The sequence below is a fragment of the Pseudoliparis swirei genome, chromosome 5, assembly GCF_029220125.1.
Source record: "Pseudoliparis swirei isolate HS2019 ecotype Mariana Trench chromosome 5, NWPU_hadal_v1, whole genome shotgun sequence".
NCBI lineage: Eukaryota > Metazoa > Chordata > Actinopteri > Perciformes > Liparidae > Pseudoliparis > Pseudoliparis swirei.
The window spans coordinates 21376400-21391687 of record NC_079392.1 but is presented as its reverse complement, the minus strand read 5'-3'; the positions used below and the strand labels follow the sequence as shown (position 1 = coordinate 21391687).

The window sequence follows — 15288 nt, the reverse complement described above, 5'->3', positions numbered from 1 at the left end:
CCCTATCTGTCGCAGCACCGCTCGCTCTCACACTTGCCTTTTTTTATTTTTATACCTGCGCCTTTCTCTGCACGAGCACTCGCTATTGAGCACATTTGCGGCCCCCCGAACTCACACACCTCCTGATCTCTCATCTGGAAGATTATTAATCTATATGTTAGATTTTCTCCCATTATTTCCCCCCCCAAACACACACATAATCCTCTTTCACTCTCTTTGGCAGCATGCAAATGAGTTTCTGCTTCTCATTCTCTCTTCCTCTCTGTCTCCAGTGTGTTCTACCCAGAAGACTCCCAGATGGAATAGAAAAGTGGAGACGGGGGGAGGTGCCATTTCATCTAATAACATAAAGCAGTGTGATCATTTTCCTTTCTCAAGTCCTTAAAGACAACTGGAGTGAGGCGGAAAGGGAAGTCATTCCCCCCCCCCCCCCCCCCCCCCGGGAACATGAACACGACACCACTACACATTTTCCTTACAGAGTTGCCACGTGACTTTCGCAGCGACAGTACTCCAGGTATTCTCTTTTTTTTCCTCCTGCAAATATTCACTCAGATTCACACTTCACTCCATTTCCTGTCGCCGGTCGAACCAGTGACAGATAATTAGGTGCATGTGCGCGTTTGTGTGTCTCCCTTTCTTCTGCGCTTGGTTTTTATTCAAATATTGTGACCGTCTCCGTTATCACGCAGACAATGTTGACGGCGAGGGAACATCATATATATATATAGAAAAAAATGTAATCTAAGAATGTTATATGAAACCCATAGACTTCCTGTCTGTCGAATGATTGCTCCGGTTCCCACTTCAAAACGTTGTTGAGAGCGAGGAAGCGGCGCAAACACACGGTCTCTGTTTTTAAATTAAAGCACACGCAGCCACGCAGAGATACGGGCCGCAGGCACAGTGAAGGTGTAATGAAAATTATGTTACAGCAAAACATTGCAGTAAAGCTGTGAGATTGAGAAAAATGGACGAGAAAAGTCCGTAAAGCTTCTCTGGTCTCTCGAGGAAGACAGTAAACGTGTGAAGCCACGACTGACGATCCGTGTCTCGAACAAGTACGACCACGGGGAGACGAGCAAAGAGGGAAATACGTGAGACACTCAAGTACTAAATATCATTGGGAATTGCTCGCAATATAAGTCAAAAACAACAGGTTTTTTATTCAATTCCAATACATCGTCAACACGCCACTAAGATGTCGTGTCATACCACGGAGACTCGTGTTCGAGTGAATCCTTTTTGTTATACATTCTTAAGACACCATATAGTCGTTATTTGTTCTGTTGCAAACGATCTGTGGGGATTTTTGTGTTTGAATCCAGGATATATCGGCAAAATATAAGTGTGTGATTCAGTTCGGTGGTGAAAGTCAGGATGGGCGCCTCGCGGGTTCTCAAACGGCAAACTGAGGCTCGCTCGATGTTTCTTATGAAGCGAGTCCGTTCGGAAATGAATCGTTAGTCTCGGTTTTATTGCTCAAATCACCCGAGCCGGTCCTCGTCCTGTTTGCCCTTAATTAACAAGCGTTCAATTCCCCTATTAATTAGCACAAGCTATTCGCTATTTTACATCACTCTTCATTTGTTAATTGGGCAAGTGGCTCGGCGGCGGGAGAGGAGAGGCGAGCGGACACGGTGCAGACACCCGGAGCGGAGAGGTCCGCTGGAGCCCCCCGCTCAACCTTTACAGTCTGTCCGTCTTCAACTTGCTGTCTGGCACTTTTGTCCTCGAGAGAGGGACCGTCTCCCTCACTGCTGTCTCCCTCACTGCTGTCACACACACTGCTGTCACACACACTGCTGTCACACACACTGGCTGCATTCGGACTCCGGCGGCGCGGCTCAGCAGTACGGCCGTTAGAGGATGGGAGGTGTGAGTGTGGTGCTGGATAAGAGGTTTTTCTTTCTCTCTTTTTGTTGAGGCGGCATACGCACTTTCCTTCATCCTGCAGGACCTGCAGTGCTGTATGTGTTGGAGATCAGTGGGTGTCGCGCATCCCCTGGGCTGCAGCATTGGTTTGATCTCTTTCTGTCATTTTTGTTCTGTTTGTGTTTAAATGTTTAAGACTCGGAGTCAGAATCCCTTTTTTTTAATTTTTATAAACACAAGACATGTGCAAAGGTTTTTTATCAGAGGAATGTGAGGCTGACACTTTAAGTTCAGCAACACATTTAACTGATGATCTGATAACACATACACATCATGGGATAACACTGAATAAACAAACAAAAGAATACATTCCAGGATAACAAGACATGATAGAGTACCAGCAGAACCAAAATAAAGCAACATATTCAAACCGGGAAAATATGTACAAATATAAGAGGACATGTTGGAGAAGAAGTGAGTTTTAAGGAGATAAAATGAACCACCGTATAGAGACAGACAAAGCTGTGCAATGAGAGACATACAGGGCAGTGGAGGTATCCTCTCTCCCCACCCCTCACCCCCCCTCGCCCTCTGCCAGGGCTTAACAAGTGGCAGGAGGATGCAGGCAGGCCAAAGCTGTGCTGATTGACAGAACAATTACTGCAAACACGCACCACGACTGAGAGGCAGACATCTCCAAATAGAATTTCACTCTGGTGTTACATCACATGCTTACAGGAAGGATTTTGGTCGTAAGCAAAATTGCCCTGACTGACCGTCGGAGCTGAGCACGACTGCTTGAAAAGCACTCCCCTGTTATTAGTTACCTCCAAAAAAACATGTACCCTTGATCAAGGTTGGCTGGTTCTAACTTTAGATGCAATGTTTGGCAAACCCATTTCCTTCAACTCTGACTGTTCATCTGTCGGCTCAGTTAGAGGTGGAGCTATTTTTATCCTCGCACCTACTGCCTGACGAAAAAAGTGGAAAGTTAATTAAAAGAGACACGACTCCTCCGAACGGTGCCAGTATATTATACATCCCGGATTTAATTAGCAAAGAAATGGTGTAAAGACACGTGTTCAAGCTCGTGAGGTAAAAGTGACAATAATGTCAGAATTAAATATCAACTGTGTTTGTTTGAATTGTCTTATAAATATACATAGAAATGTACACACTTTACACATGAAGCAACAATTTAAAAATTCAATTTTTGGCTATTTTGTTGCACAGATGAACAGATGTGAAGGTTTGACGTTTTGTATTTGAGAGATGAAACGTGAACGCATTCGTTAGCTGATCAACAGACAATAATTCAATAACCAGTTTATCATCTCAGTCTACTTTCAAGGGAAAACAGCAAACTATCTCTCGCTGGCTCTCACCACCTCTACAAGTACAGATAAGTCCCCGCAGAAAACATCGTCACATGTTGAAGACATGCAGCTATTCTCCATTTAATAAAACTGAACAATGAGTTTGGGGATGTCGGTCGGACGAAGCAAGCTATTTGAAGAGATCACGTTGGACTTGTGACGGATCTCTTTTTAAATCGCCTTCTGCAGTCGTACACCCGCCTCTCCGTCTCCTCCGCTCTCGACGAAGCATCTGCTGGTTGATGCGGTCTGCCTCGTGCAGCCGTCGCGGCCGTTTCCACCGCCGGCATTCCGGCCTCCAACAGCTGCATTACACCACGCTCTCTGACTTTCTAATTAGCTTATCTCGGGAAAGTAAAGATACCGGGCAATTCTTTGCTCCAGCAGTCTAACAATGAGCAGGCATCAGGGAGCGCGGTTGGCACCGAGTGTCACCGAGGGGGCTGTTGTCTTTGACGGACTAGTACATAAAAATATGCGTTTTTTCTCTCTCTCCTCGGAAAACTCACTCTTTTTCTCCTTTTCTTGGATTTTCTGTTTTCACTTTAAACTTGAAGTCAATTTACAAATCACAAGAGCCAATTTAATTTCATCTTTTTGGTGTTGAGGGTGAGCAATGAATCCTGCAACTAGAGTGAGCAAGATGGAAAAGGTTCGCTTTTATTCAGCGCGACACAGATTAGGCTCCATGAGGCTGATCATATTTAAGACCGTAAAATGATATAGTGTAAATTTGCTCTTCCTGTAATGACAAAGGATAATAGTCATATTGCTGGTGTTTGATGAACCGTGTAGTACAAAGGGTAGTCTTTGCACTTAAGGAATACAAAAAACATTGTTAATATGTCCTACATTACGGGAGCGATGTTGTCCTTTTCAATGAGTTTGTCCATCATTCGTTGTTTCATTAACCTCCTTGAATGCCACGTGCTACAGTACATCCGGGACCTCTGGTTGCTCTGATGTCTCGAGGCTTGAGGAGTGCAAAATGGAAGGAAAAAGGAATGGAGGAAGGGATAGAGGAAAGATACATTCACCTGTAGCAGTGAACGTCCTGCAGGACTGTAATCTGCCAGTTGTCTCTCACTGAGACGGCCAGCTTAGCCGAGACCGGCCATGCCCTGCAGCCCCCAGCACCAAACGATGCCGGGGCCCCAGGACAAGAGGCACCTGCACGGGGAGATAAAGGTTTCAACTCCTGGCCTAATACTGACCATTCTTTTGATAGATGCAGGCGTGGGGTGGTCGGTGGTGGGGGAGAAATATGTTCCTGCTACCTCTCTCCCGTTCTCTCCCACCTGTCTACCTGTCTCAGTAATCTCTTTTTCGTGTACTTTTTTTTCTTCTTTTTCTTCCTCCACTCTCTCTGTCTGTTTCTCCTCCACTCTCTCTCTCCTTTTTTCTTTCTATATCTCCCTCTCTCAGTACCTTCTTTATCCTGTCCTGTGTGAGTTTGGATCAGACAGGCGAAGCTCTCCACCGCGCTCTGCCATTTTATTTATTCCATATCTGTAACTGTCAAAAAGAAGATTGCTACTTTAGGAGCTGTCTCTGCTTTGTTGTGCTCGCGGAAAGTCAAATAGAGGAGGTTGTGTTAAAAGCATCTTGACCACTTTGTGGGGACACAAACAATGTCAGCTGCGGTCTTGGAAGCCCCAGACAGTTGAAAATGGCTCTATAAGTGCATGACACATGAGGCCCTTTGGATGGCACGGTGCCGAGAGGAGCGGTTAAAACAGTATTAGCCTGGGGAGGTAATTGGAGTCGGGCCTCAGCTACGGTACCCCCTGCTGTGTCTGTCACTTAAATACCTATTTATGAAAGCTTATTGCAACATAAACATGGCCAGGGTGGCATGATTAGCATATTACAAAAAGCTCCGAGACCTGAATGACCCAGCAAAGCTGCCGCTCAGATTAACACCTCGGAGGTTTTGTCACGACCAGTAAGACAGTGGGGCAATAATTACACGGCACAAAATGCCAGTCACAAGACCGCGCATGAAAACCGTGAACGCGTGTCTCGAAACATAATTGTGACTTTGCTTTTAAAGTGTTGTCCACTCAGAAACTGGCAGAGTGACTCCACTCACGTGAGAAATAACACCAATTTTAAAGCTTGGCTGTAATAAAAAGGTACAGTTCGCAGTGGCTGGCACTTTAAAAAAAAAAAAAAAAAGAAGCGCAAAGAAGTTTGCCACCACACCACATGGAGTCAACAGCAGTTCATCTTTCCTGTCTACGAGTCGACGTCGTGCCCGTTGTCTATTCCCATTAGCCGGTGACCGGCGTGCTACGGTATGGGCGGCGCGGGTGCTAGGCTAGCAGACGTAGACGGGCTCGGGGTGGCAGATGCCTGGCTTTTCCGTGGATGCCCTCCATCAACTGATGACAGATGTCAGGGCTCCTCTTGGACGGCAACACTTCATCACGCCACCCCTGTTCCCCTCCTCGCCCCGCTGGATCCACCCGCCTGCGCCTGCTTGGCAGTCCAACCCCACTGCATCAGCAACGCTTCCTCCTGCCACACCTATTCACTCACGCACACGCACACAAACACACACACACACACACACACATCTCTGCATCCATCAGTCAAGTGTTATTACATCAGACAGCCGTCATACTGGCAACCAATGGATCACATGCTAATGTGCCTAGACGCATCCACTCTGGAAATCTAAAGTATCAGTCTTTGGTGTGTGTGTGTGTGTGTGTGTGAGTGTCTATTGTTAGAGATTTTATGGAACTCTTTTCGGAACTTTGGTAACAGATGAAATGACATTTTAGTGCAGATCAACTTAGGAAATTGACATATTGTTTTATGAGGCCATTGTTGCCCCACTGATTGAAATCCAGGGGCAATTAAAAATAAATTGGGGGACATTTTTGAAACTTGTGAAATAACATTTAACCTTTGTTAAAAAGTAATAAATAGACTTATTTAGGCTTACAGTATATGAGCAATTGTCATCAAATGGCAATAATAAGACTATTATAGTAGTCTAATAGATTCTGGACAGGGTCATATAGGCTACGATGTTTTTGACAAGTTCATTAAATTATCATAATTATTAGAGGAAATTATGGGAGCATTTGTTACCCCTCTTCTAATGATATCAGGGGTAAAATTATATTTCTTAAGAGCAGTTTTGCTCTTTGCCATCGTGTATTTCTGACGCTGGCGCGGATCATCCCCATTATAAAAAAATGCTGGTAGAGTTGGTAATAATGTTGTGATTGCACACTCACCATTTGGGCCTGCTGGTCGACTTGACTACAGGAGACATGCCATCTCTATAAAGGCTCTTGGTCTTGGAGAAGTTGACCACGTTGAAAATGACTCTCTGAAAAGACAGGAAAGAACAATAAAGCCACAAATTAATAAAAGTCGCCGAGGTGTTTTTGACCACTGGTCGTACTTCGCAATACTTTGATGAGTTTGTCTGTGTCGTGTTTGCATATTTGATCGTAATGTGCTGCGAAATGCAGACATGCATCAACTAAGGTTAAGGACATATATCCAAATATCTATTATCACTTAATTTAAGTCACAACCATCAAACAAGTGAGGGAAGATGCATTGTTTTCAAACAATGAATATCTTGAAAAGGTACACCTCTTTACATGAAGGTCTTATTATGACACACAACACTTCCTAATGTTGAAATACGGGTCAAAATGAGTTTTTCCAGGCTAATTTCAAGATCTCTTAGTCTTGTCTAAATATGACATCTTATTTAATAATATAATATTATACCTCACCGTGCACATTTTCACTTTGTTCCATTGGCAGCTGAGTATGAATAAGACAAAAGCCTTATGGACTGTCATTGACTCGTTCTTTATAATCATCTACAAACCACCAAACAGCGGAAGAAGCCCACAGAGAGGAAACGCGTTCCACTCCCACAAAGGGATAACACCAACAACACACCCCATCACCACACATTAACAATACAGGGAGGAGATAAAGCAGTTTTAATGTCCCGCAGATAATCCCATGTTGCAGTCACAAAGTTCCCGATAGAAGGCAGCCGCTCCGAGGAGTGCCAGCCTCTAATCTGGGAGGACATTACGGTCCTCCCTTGAGGGATGCTGCCTGGCCCGAAACATTAAGCTTTGCCTGGAGCTCAGAGGACAACCGTGGCTTCCCACCTCCTCTGGACCAAGGACTTTCTTTCTGAGCTGAACATATTGTGCAACAGCCCTTCCTCCCTTTCCCCAACCTCCAGCGTGCGCGATAAGGATCGGGAGGTGTGGGGAAATGTAGAGGGAGAAATGAATAAATGCACTTTTTAAAAAGTCAAATGAATGGCAATGGTAATACTGCGCTGAAGTAAATGAATCCCATTGATGGGGCATATCAAATTACCAACTTAGTCCAGGTGGTGGAAGTTAACTGGGTGCTACTGAAATCCTATTACAGACTCCCCACCCTCATCTCCCTCCTTTTCTTTCTCCATTCCCTCCCCCCCTGTTCATTGCTCTCTTTTTTCTCCTGCCTAGTATCAGAGGAATGGGGATTGTGGCAAGCTGATTCAGACTTAGGTAAAATGACATCTAACTGATGTTGAGACTGGCAGCAGGCTCCTGTAGCGGAGAGATAAGACCATTGCTGCTGGCATTTCAATTACACTTTACTGCCCCGCACATCTGTCGCAAGAGCTACTTTTCAGCCTTTTCCCCCCTCAGGCAAATACAGCCTTATTCTGACTCCACTGGCTTTCTTGGACCGCACAGCCTCCTTCCTCGTTCTTTATCCACAGCAACATTCAGATTGTCTTCCTCTCTCGCTCGACTCGACCCACTGTTTGTAATCTATGTGTTCGGCCTGTTTAACTCAGAGGGAGCTGAGGCCGGACGCAGAAAAGAAGGCGGAATTGTAATAGCATAGAGCACAAAGAGACAGAGGATAACTACACAACGGGGATGACCACGGGTGGCAGGGAGAAAGTTACTGAGAGGTAAAGAAAATAAACTCCACTGGCTCAGTGGACAGATGTGGAGGACACAGGCAGGTGGGCTGGTTGGTGGGAGGCAGGCACGCGCCATGTGGAAGTCTCAGTCTCCCTCTGCTTCACTGATTTCATTGAAGCTGAATAGATTAAAGAGAATATTGTGGTTCAGGCTGTGACTAAACATCGGATCACAAAGTCAGTGTTTAACCTACAAGACGGGAGGAACTTTGAGAAGCTTGAAAGCGAGGCAGGAAAAAACGTGGACAATTTCCTAACAAGGACGGACCAGCAGGGAAGATGTCCACACCACTTTTAAGACACAATGTATGATTCTGTAACGTAGTATCTGATACCTCGAGTACATCGGGTCCATTCGGTGTTGGTTTCCTGCGAGAGCTCCTCGGCAGCTTTCTACAGTTAAGTATTGGTGTCACACCTTCTGCCTCATGAAGCATTATACAACCACACACACACATGTCTAGTGTCTACTCTGTCTGTGAGTTATGGGGTTATATTATGGAAATGAATGTCTCAATGACCACATGTTATATCCATGTGCCGCTTGTGTCTCAGAACTCTTCGATGGCAGTCGGAGTAATCTGTTGAGTTTATTCAGTGCATTTGTGGTATTCTTTTGGCATGAAATTGTAGTTGCTAAAACCACATCTCATCAAATACAAGCACAAAGATAAATGTCTGTGGCTGTGGTTTACAGATGCTTCAAAATCATCCCAACAACTTTTATGTTAAGTCGTGCCTCTTTGATTTTGATTCGCTCAATTCTTAAAAAAAAAATCAAGTCCAGATTAAATGCACAACTTTAAAGATCGTCAGAACAGTTTGCGGTTTGAAATAGATTTATTCCAAAATGTCCACCCACAGCTGCAGAGCACCAGGAATGATATGAGTACCTGCAATCTCTCATTTGAAGAATGTGAGGTCTAAACAGCCATGAGAGCTGGGACACACAGAAAGGGATGCGATTCTCATCTAGAAACTTAATAAAAGTATAATGCTGTGTTTCTCACTCTCTCTCTCTCTCACTCTCTCTCACACACACACACACACACACACACACACACACACCATTTCAGAGATTTAGAATCAAACAAACTGCTGTGGGGCCAATTCTCCAGATCGTTAAAAAACGTGTGCGCAACCAGGACCAATTTAGAACACGCGTGTGTGTATTTGTGTGTGCTGCCCTGGAAGATTTAATTAGGCTGGGAGCAGTTAGAAGAGATTAACATCCATGCTGTCTGAGCTGTCATGTCGACGGAGCGTGTCAAAGCCCTTCGCCGTCCCCATCACCGCCGAATTACAGACTAGAACAGGTGTCTCTGCTGCGCCACAACTCACACACACACACACACACATGCAGTGACAATAGGCATCCTTAAGTATTGCATACAAACTATTATATTTCTTTACATGAGTTGAAAACAGTTGGACCTCTTTTGGTTGAACGAATCTTCTAACATACAAAACTCAAGTGAACCTTAATGGTGCAGAAAGTACGATTTTTGCACTCTCACGGCATAAAATAACTAGAATGTATCTGCGGGGATTTAATGAGGTAGTTCTTCAAAACAAATGACTCCAGAATTCTGCAAAACCCCAAAAGTACATAAATGTACTGATCAATCAAAAAAAAGTTGATGTTTTTTTAAACATATAATTCGAAGCAAACGTTCGGATTGATATATGCTGTAAGTGTGACACCGGTGCAGGTTTTAGGGGACTCAATTCTAACCCTGACCTCTTTGCTGACCTTTAAAAAGACTAGCCAGCCAGCCACAGGGCTGGGCACTGAAATAGCCTCGCTGGTGCCTCTTCGGGAGAGGATTGCATTTAGGACCAAACGCTGTCTTTGGATCTCCATCGATCGAGCCTGTGGCCAGATAGCATTGCTTCCTGGAAGAAGGCCGGATTAATTATTAAAGGGGCCACTCTAAATGTGGAGGCCCAGAGGAGCTCCAAAGAGAGAATGAGTACGTTGTCCTTCATATAGTGACGGCTGAGCAGACTTAGAGAGACGTCCCATCATCGTTTTGAATCCACTGTGACGCTAAACGCTCCAGGGACTCTGTGTCAGACCAGATCAAATATTTCATTTAAATTTAATACAATAGTTTAATCGCATAAAAAATATGATTATTACCACAACCCTGCACTTGAGATGCTGCCCAGTGGTCTGAAAGGCGATGTCGCTGTGATGTATCAGGTGTCCTGCACTCATCACCCAACTGTGGTTCACTGGGTCGCCTCGGCCACACTGGGATTTCCTTTCAGCTCAACACCAGTGAGAAGAGCAGATCTGAGAGTCCTGCCCATAGCCGTCAGAGACGGGCAGGCTGATGGCTGCTGGCAGCGCCGCCTGTTCCTCTCCTGTTGTCTTTGATCAGTCTGATCACTGACGCACAGCCTGCCAACTACCACAGTACTGGGGAATGCCTGACACCGCCAGGAGCACACACACACACACACACACACACACACACACACACACACAAAGAGAGTCCAACAGATGAGCAGACACAAACACACACACCAATACCAATACTGTACAATGATAAAAATTAGCCGTCTGTTACGGGGAATCAAGCACACACACAATTAATAAAGTGGTTAACCGGAGCATTACTTTGACACACATCAGTGATTTACTGTATGATGGCTTTCACTCAGTTTCCAGCACAGACGTGCACAACTAAACGCGATAGTGTTCCGATTGTGTCCTCAAGATAATGCTTTGTGCGCCATTTTATCAGAATTGTTGCAAAATATATATAACTCGTATAGAATGCAATGGGAGTGAGAAGCAGATTTGTAATTTAAAGCACATGGATGGGTAAATGTGAAATTATGTAGAAATCATAAAGTGAAGTGATGACTAATTATGTAGGATTACTCCTCACCTGAGTAATGTAGTTTAACCCTGTAAGACCCAAGCATAGAAATAATATCTAAAACGTTTTTTTTTTTAAGTCAGATGATGTTGTAAGAGTCTTCTGATGCAGATAATGAAGGATTAATTTAAAAAAAAATGTTTTTGTAAGTTTTTAGGGAAACGTAATATTGCAACGTTGGGCCTAGTTGGTAGCAGAATTTCAGCATTTGCTCTCCTTGCTGGTGGCATTCTGGAATGGAAACAATAGTTAGAGAATGTTCAAGTATAACTAATTCCAATGCAAATTAATCCTATTCAGGCAATACACTCCACTGATGGCACACAATACTGTCTGGCTAGCCTAATGTGCTCTCTACTTACATTTAAAAAAGGAAAATACAACCCCCCCAGAACTCTTACATCCCCATATTCCAGAACATTTACACCTCTCCCTGAACAAGGCATTATAAATGCAACCCCCACATTCCAGAACATTTACCCTCTCCCTGAACAATGCATTATAAATGAAACCCCCACATTACAAAACATTTACCCTCTCCCTGACCAATGCAAAATACATGCAACTCCCACATTCCAAAACATTTACAACTTGTCCCTGAACAACCATCCTCCAAAGCATTCTACACACATTATCTGGCTTGTGTAACAAGGAGATATTTGGGCAAACCAACAAAGTCCAGATTTAAAAAACAGTTGACTATATCTCACTGCGAACATAGAAATAGCATAGGGTTTGGGTTACCCTAACCCATTTAGAATTATTCAAATATGGTCTAAACTTAAAATTATAACAAATAACCCTTTTGTAAAGTGTGAATCATCAAATACATTATATTTATCCTGTATCTGAACATCCGAGAAGTGGAATGTCTCCATGTAGTGTGCAAGGTGCACCTGCTATTTTAGCTACCATTTTCACCCAACGTTGTAAAATTACAACAATTACATAACAAGCTGAAAATCTAATGTGATGCATTAATTCCACAATAACTTAGTATTTACATGAACTACATAGTCTAACAATCACCAAAAAAAATATTTCATGGAATTTACATACTTCAATGTTGATATAACCAGTTGAATGAAACAAGGAGATGTGCTTCTGGGAAAGTTTGCAGGTAGAGTGAGTTCATGGCCTTATGGCCACACCTATATATACATTTACAATCCAAAGGCATTGCAAGGCAAGACAATAGGACCCATTGACTATGTAAATATGGTCTTTCCCCAAAAAACGTTTTTGCAAATGTGTTTTTTAGAGATAAAAGTGACGTTGTAATATTACAACGAGGGGTCTTACAGGGTTAAGTAATGAGACACATGTTGAGTTAATGTGACGATCTGTCTGATAATAAACAGCTGAAATACGGCTGCAGCTTTATCTGCTATGCCTCTAACCAAGTATTTTCTAAGAATCTGGGTTTGATATTTTTAAAATAGTATCATAGTTAAGAGGAGATTGGGTAAAAACAATAAATAGCATACTATAAGTATATCAAGAATGGGATTTAAGCCGTACTAATTTTATTGTTTCCGTGGCGACTTGTGCCAGTAAGTATTATTGGATGTCCCCGCTGATCAACTCTACCGGCACAACATTATGCAGACATGAAAAGTCAATGGCAATCAATGGCCAGTCTGACACTGGCTTAACCCAGTGTTCCCCACAGGAATCTTTTGAGACTGTAGTGGTTCTCCGCAAGAATGTCTTGTACATCTTACATTTAAATGGATCAATCTTGTGCACTTTGAGAGCAACATTAAAACGCCGGATCGAGGTAAAAAAACCCGTGTGCTGCGGTAAACAATGTTGTGCTCGAGTAAATAATGAAATCATAAAAACCTTGGTTGTCGGCGGACTGTTGACCGACGGTCGCGGAGCAGGCGGCCCACGAGTCCACGGTGGTGTGACTCACATACAACCCATGAATCATCTTTGACTCATCATACTGACACTCAGTTTCCTTTGCAATCATATACAACATCTTGGATGAGCTTCATCTTAGAGGTACCTCCAAATAAAGTGGTTTTAATAATCAGAGAAAACTGTCTGTGGGCCTCATACGAACCTTATTAACTGTTTTATTGCATTCAGAGACCTCTGCAACCACTGCGTTGAGTATCATGTTTCCGTTTTTCTTTTTTAAGTTTCGTATTGATTAATCAAGATTGTCTTGTGTGAATGTTGGACTTGTTTTTAAGTTGATGTTCTGTTTTAATGTTGTTTCTATCTTTCATGCTTTTATCTTTTATTCTGTATTATTGCATTGCAAGGTGACCTTGGGTGACTTGAAAGGTGCCTCCAAATGAAATGTATTATTATTATTATTGTTATTATTACTATTATTATCATAACCAATAGAACCAATGGCAGAAAAATAAAAATAAATAAATCAAATTATAAAATCAAATAAAAATCAAATAAAACTCAAAGTTGTAATAAACTGTCTCCAGGGCTACAGTAGCCAGATGGGCACATGTCTAATGCTGCCTTGCCACTGGGCTGTACGGGACAAACGTCTGAAAAGAAATATGAGTTATAAATGTCCATATAATGTGAACAGTTGTGTTTTCTAGCACTCATTGAAAAGAAGGAAGCCTTTTTCCGTGGATTTGGGGAGACTCCCCAGGGGGGCATTGCTCAGCTGTGGCTAAGCTCCCGAAGGTCACAAGCCAAGCAATAGGTGGGCACAACAGTACGACAGGGGAACACTGAGGGACAGACTGAGTACCTCCGGGACTGGGCGCAGGTTGCACTCTCATGTGAAGGGGGGGGGACACACACACACACGTGTGTTTGCATGTCCAGGAGGTAAGGGTGCAGGGATGGCTCCTTCGGGAGCACATGCATGACCTTGAGATAAGTCTGCTTTACATAACCTGACAGCCTGTTCTCAAAGTCGCACTCTGACAATGTCATCCAGTACGACTAAATGTCATCAATGTCACATACACACAGACACACACACACAGACACACACACACACGTTACTATTTCTGCTCTCTTTTACCTTCCCGCCTCCTCTTTTTGCCTTCAGTTGTAGCTGACAGTTTAGGTCCCCGATGACCAATGTCAACTCAAGGTGCTGACACAACGAAGAGGAGGACGGGCCCTTTAAACCCATTCCAGGTTCACAAACACAGAGATGAGCTCTACCCTGGCCCCCTCTGCCCAGGACACACACACCTGGAGGTAAACTGACAAAACAACACAGTAATACTCCTACAGTCGTCTTGGTTTGTTTGTACTTAGCCTGAGATGCCCCACGGAAAAGTGAGCTAATATGTGGGGGAAGTTGTGAGATACCTAGCTCTTGATCCTGGGGGGGCCACGAGTCTCAGCAGCAGCCCTTTTAAATGTCAGCTTTTAATTTCCTTCTCCCCCTCTTTAGTGAGAAAGATTTATTCAAAGCAGTGCTGTTCCAAGAGATATCAGATATCACGGTGACAGTCCTTTAAAGAGCTTTTGTTTGGTTTGGGCATTCATGGCTTTTTGTATCAGCCTCTTTTATTCAGCCAGAGGAAGAAGTTTCTGTATTGGCCACGGAGTTGAAAGGCAATCTCTCCCTTCCATTGTGAGGCGATGTTCAACTGGAACTTCTTTAATTAGGGCTTCTCTCGCACTGAGTGACAGCAATGGCCAATACCCTCCAGACACCGATGGAGGTCACACACACACACACACACACACACACACACACACACACACACACACACACACACACACACACACACACACACACAGAACCTACTTTCGCACGCGCAAATAAACACCCGAGTCGTAAAACATTAACCTTTTGTATAGTGGAAGACTGTTTTAAAGCTCTTGCAATAAACTCGCGGTGAAAGCCCAGAGTCAAACATCAGTTCACCTCCACGTAACTCTGTTATTGCCTCCATTGAATTACCAAGCCACACAGTGCACAGAAACATGGTGGCACTCTAATAAGATCAGATCTGCATGTGTTTTTGTCTGCGGGGTGTGCTTTGGTTTTTCGGTGATAATTGTGGAATGTGTCGTGGCCAGCTGGCCTCAAATATATGAATGGACAGGGTGTTCAGACGCTGTGTTCTTTGAACACTTAATTAACACAATGCCCAAACCTACTTTGTCCCATATGTAAAAAAATAAAATAGCACAGTATGTGTTCTTCTCCTTTGTTCCA

At 43.6% G+C, this 15288-nt stretch overlaps 1 protein-coding gene across 2 annotated transcripts in view; it reads right to left on the bottom strand.

The window, feature by feature from the left end:
• Positions 1-15288, bottom strand: part of agbl4 (AGBL carboxypeptidase 4) — a 267416-nt gene that overhangs the window by 145764 nt on the left and 106364 nt on the right. Inside the window, exon 4 of one of the 2 annotated variants that reach the window (XM_056414156.1) lies at positions 6503-6597. The exons of the other annotated variant lie outside the window; for it this stretch is intronic. Coding sequence (XP_056270131.1) covers positions 6503-6597 — 95 coding nt within the window. The remainder of the gene's footprint in view (positions 1-6502; positions 6598-15288) is intronic. 2 annotated transcript variants of the gene reach the window in all.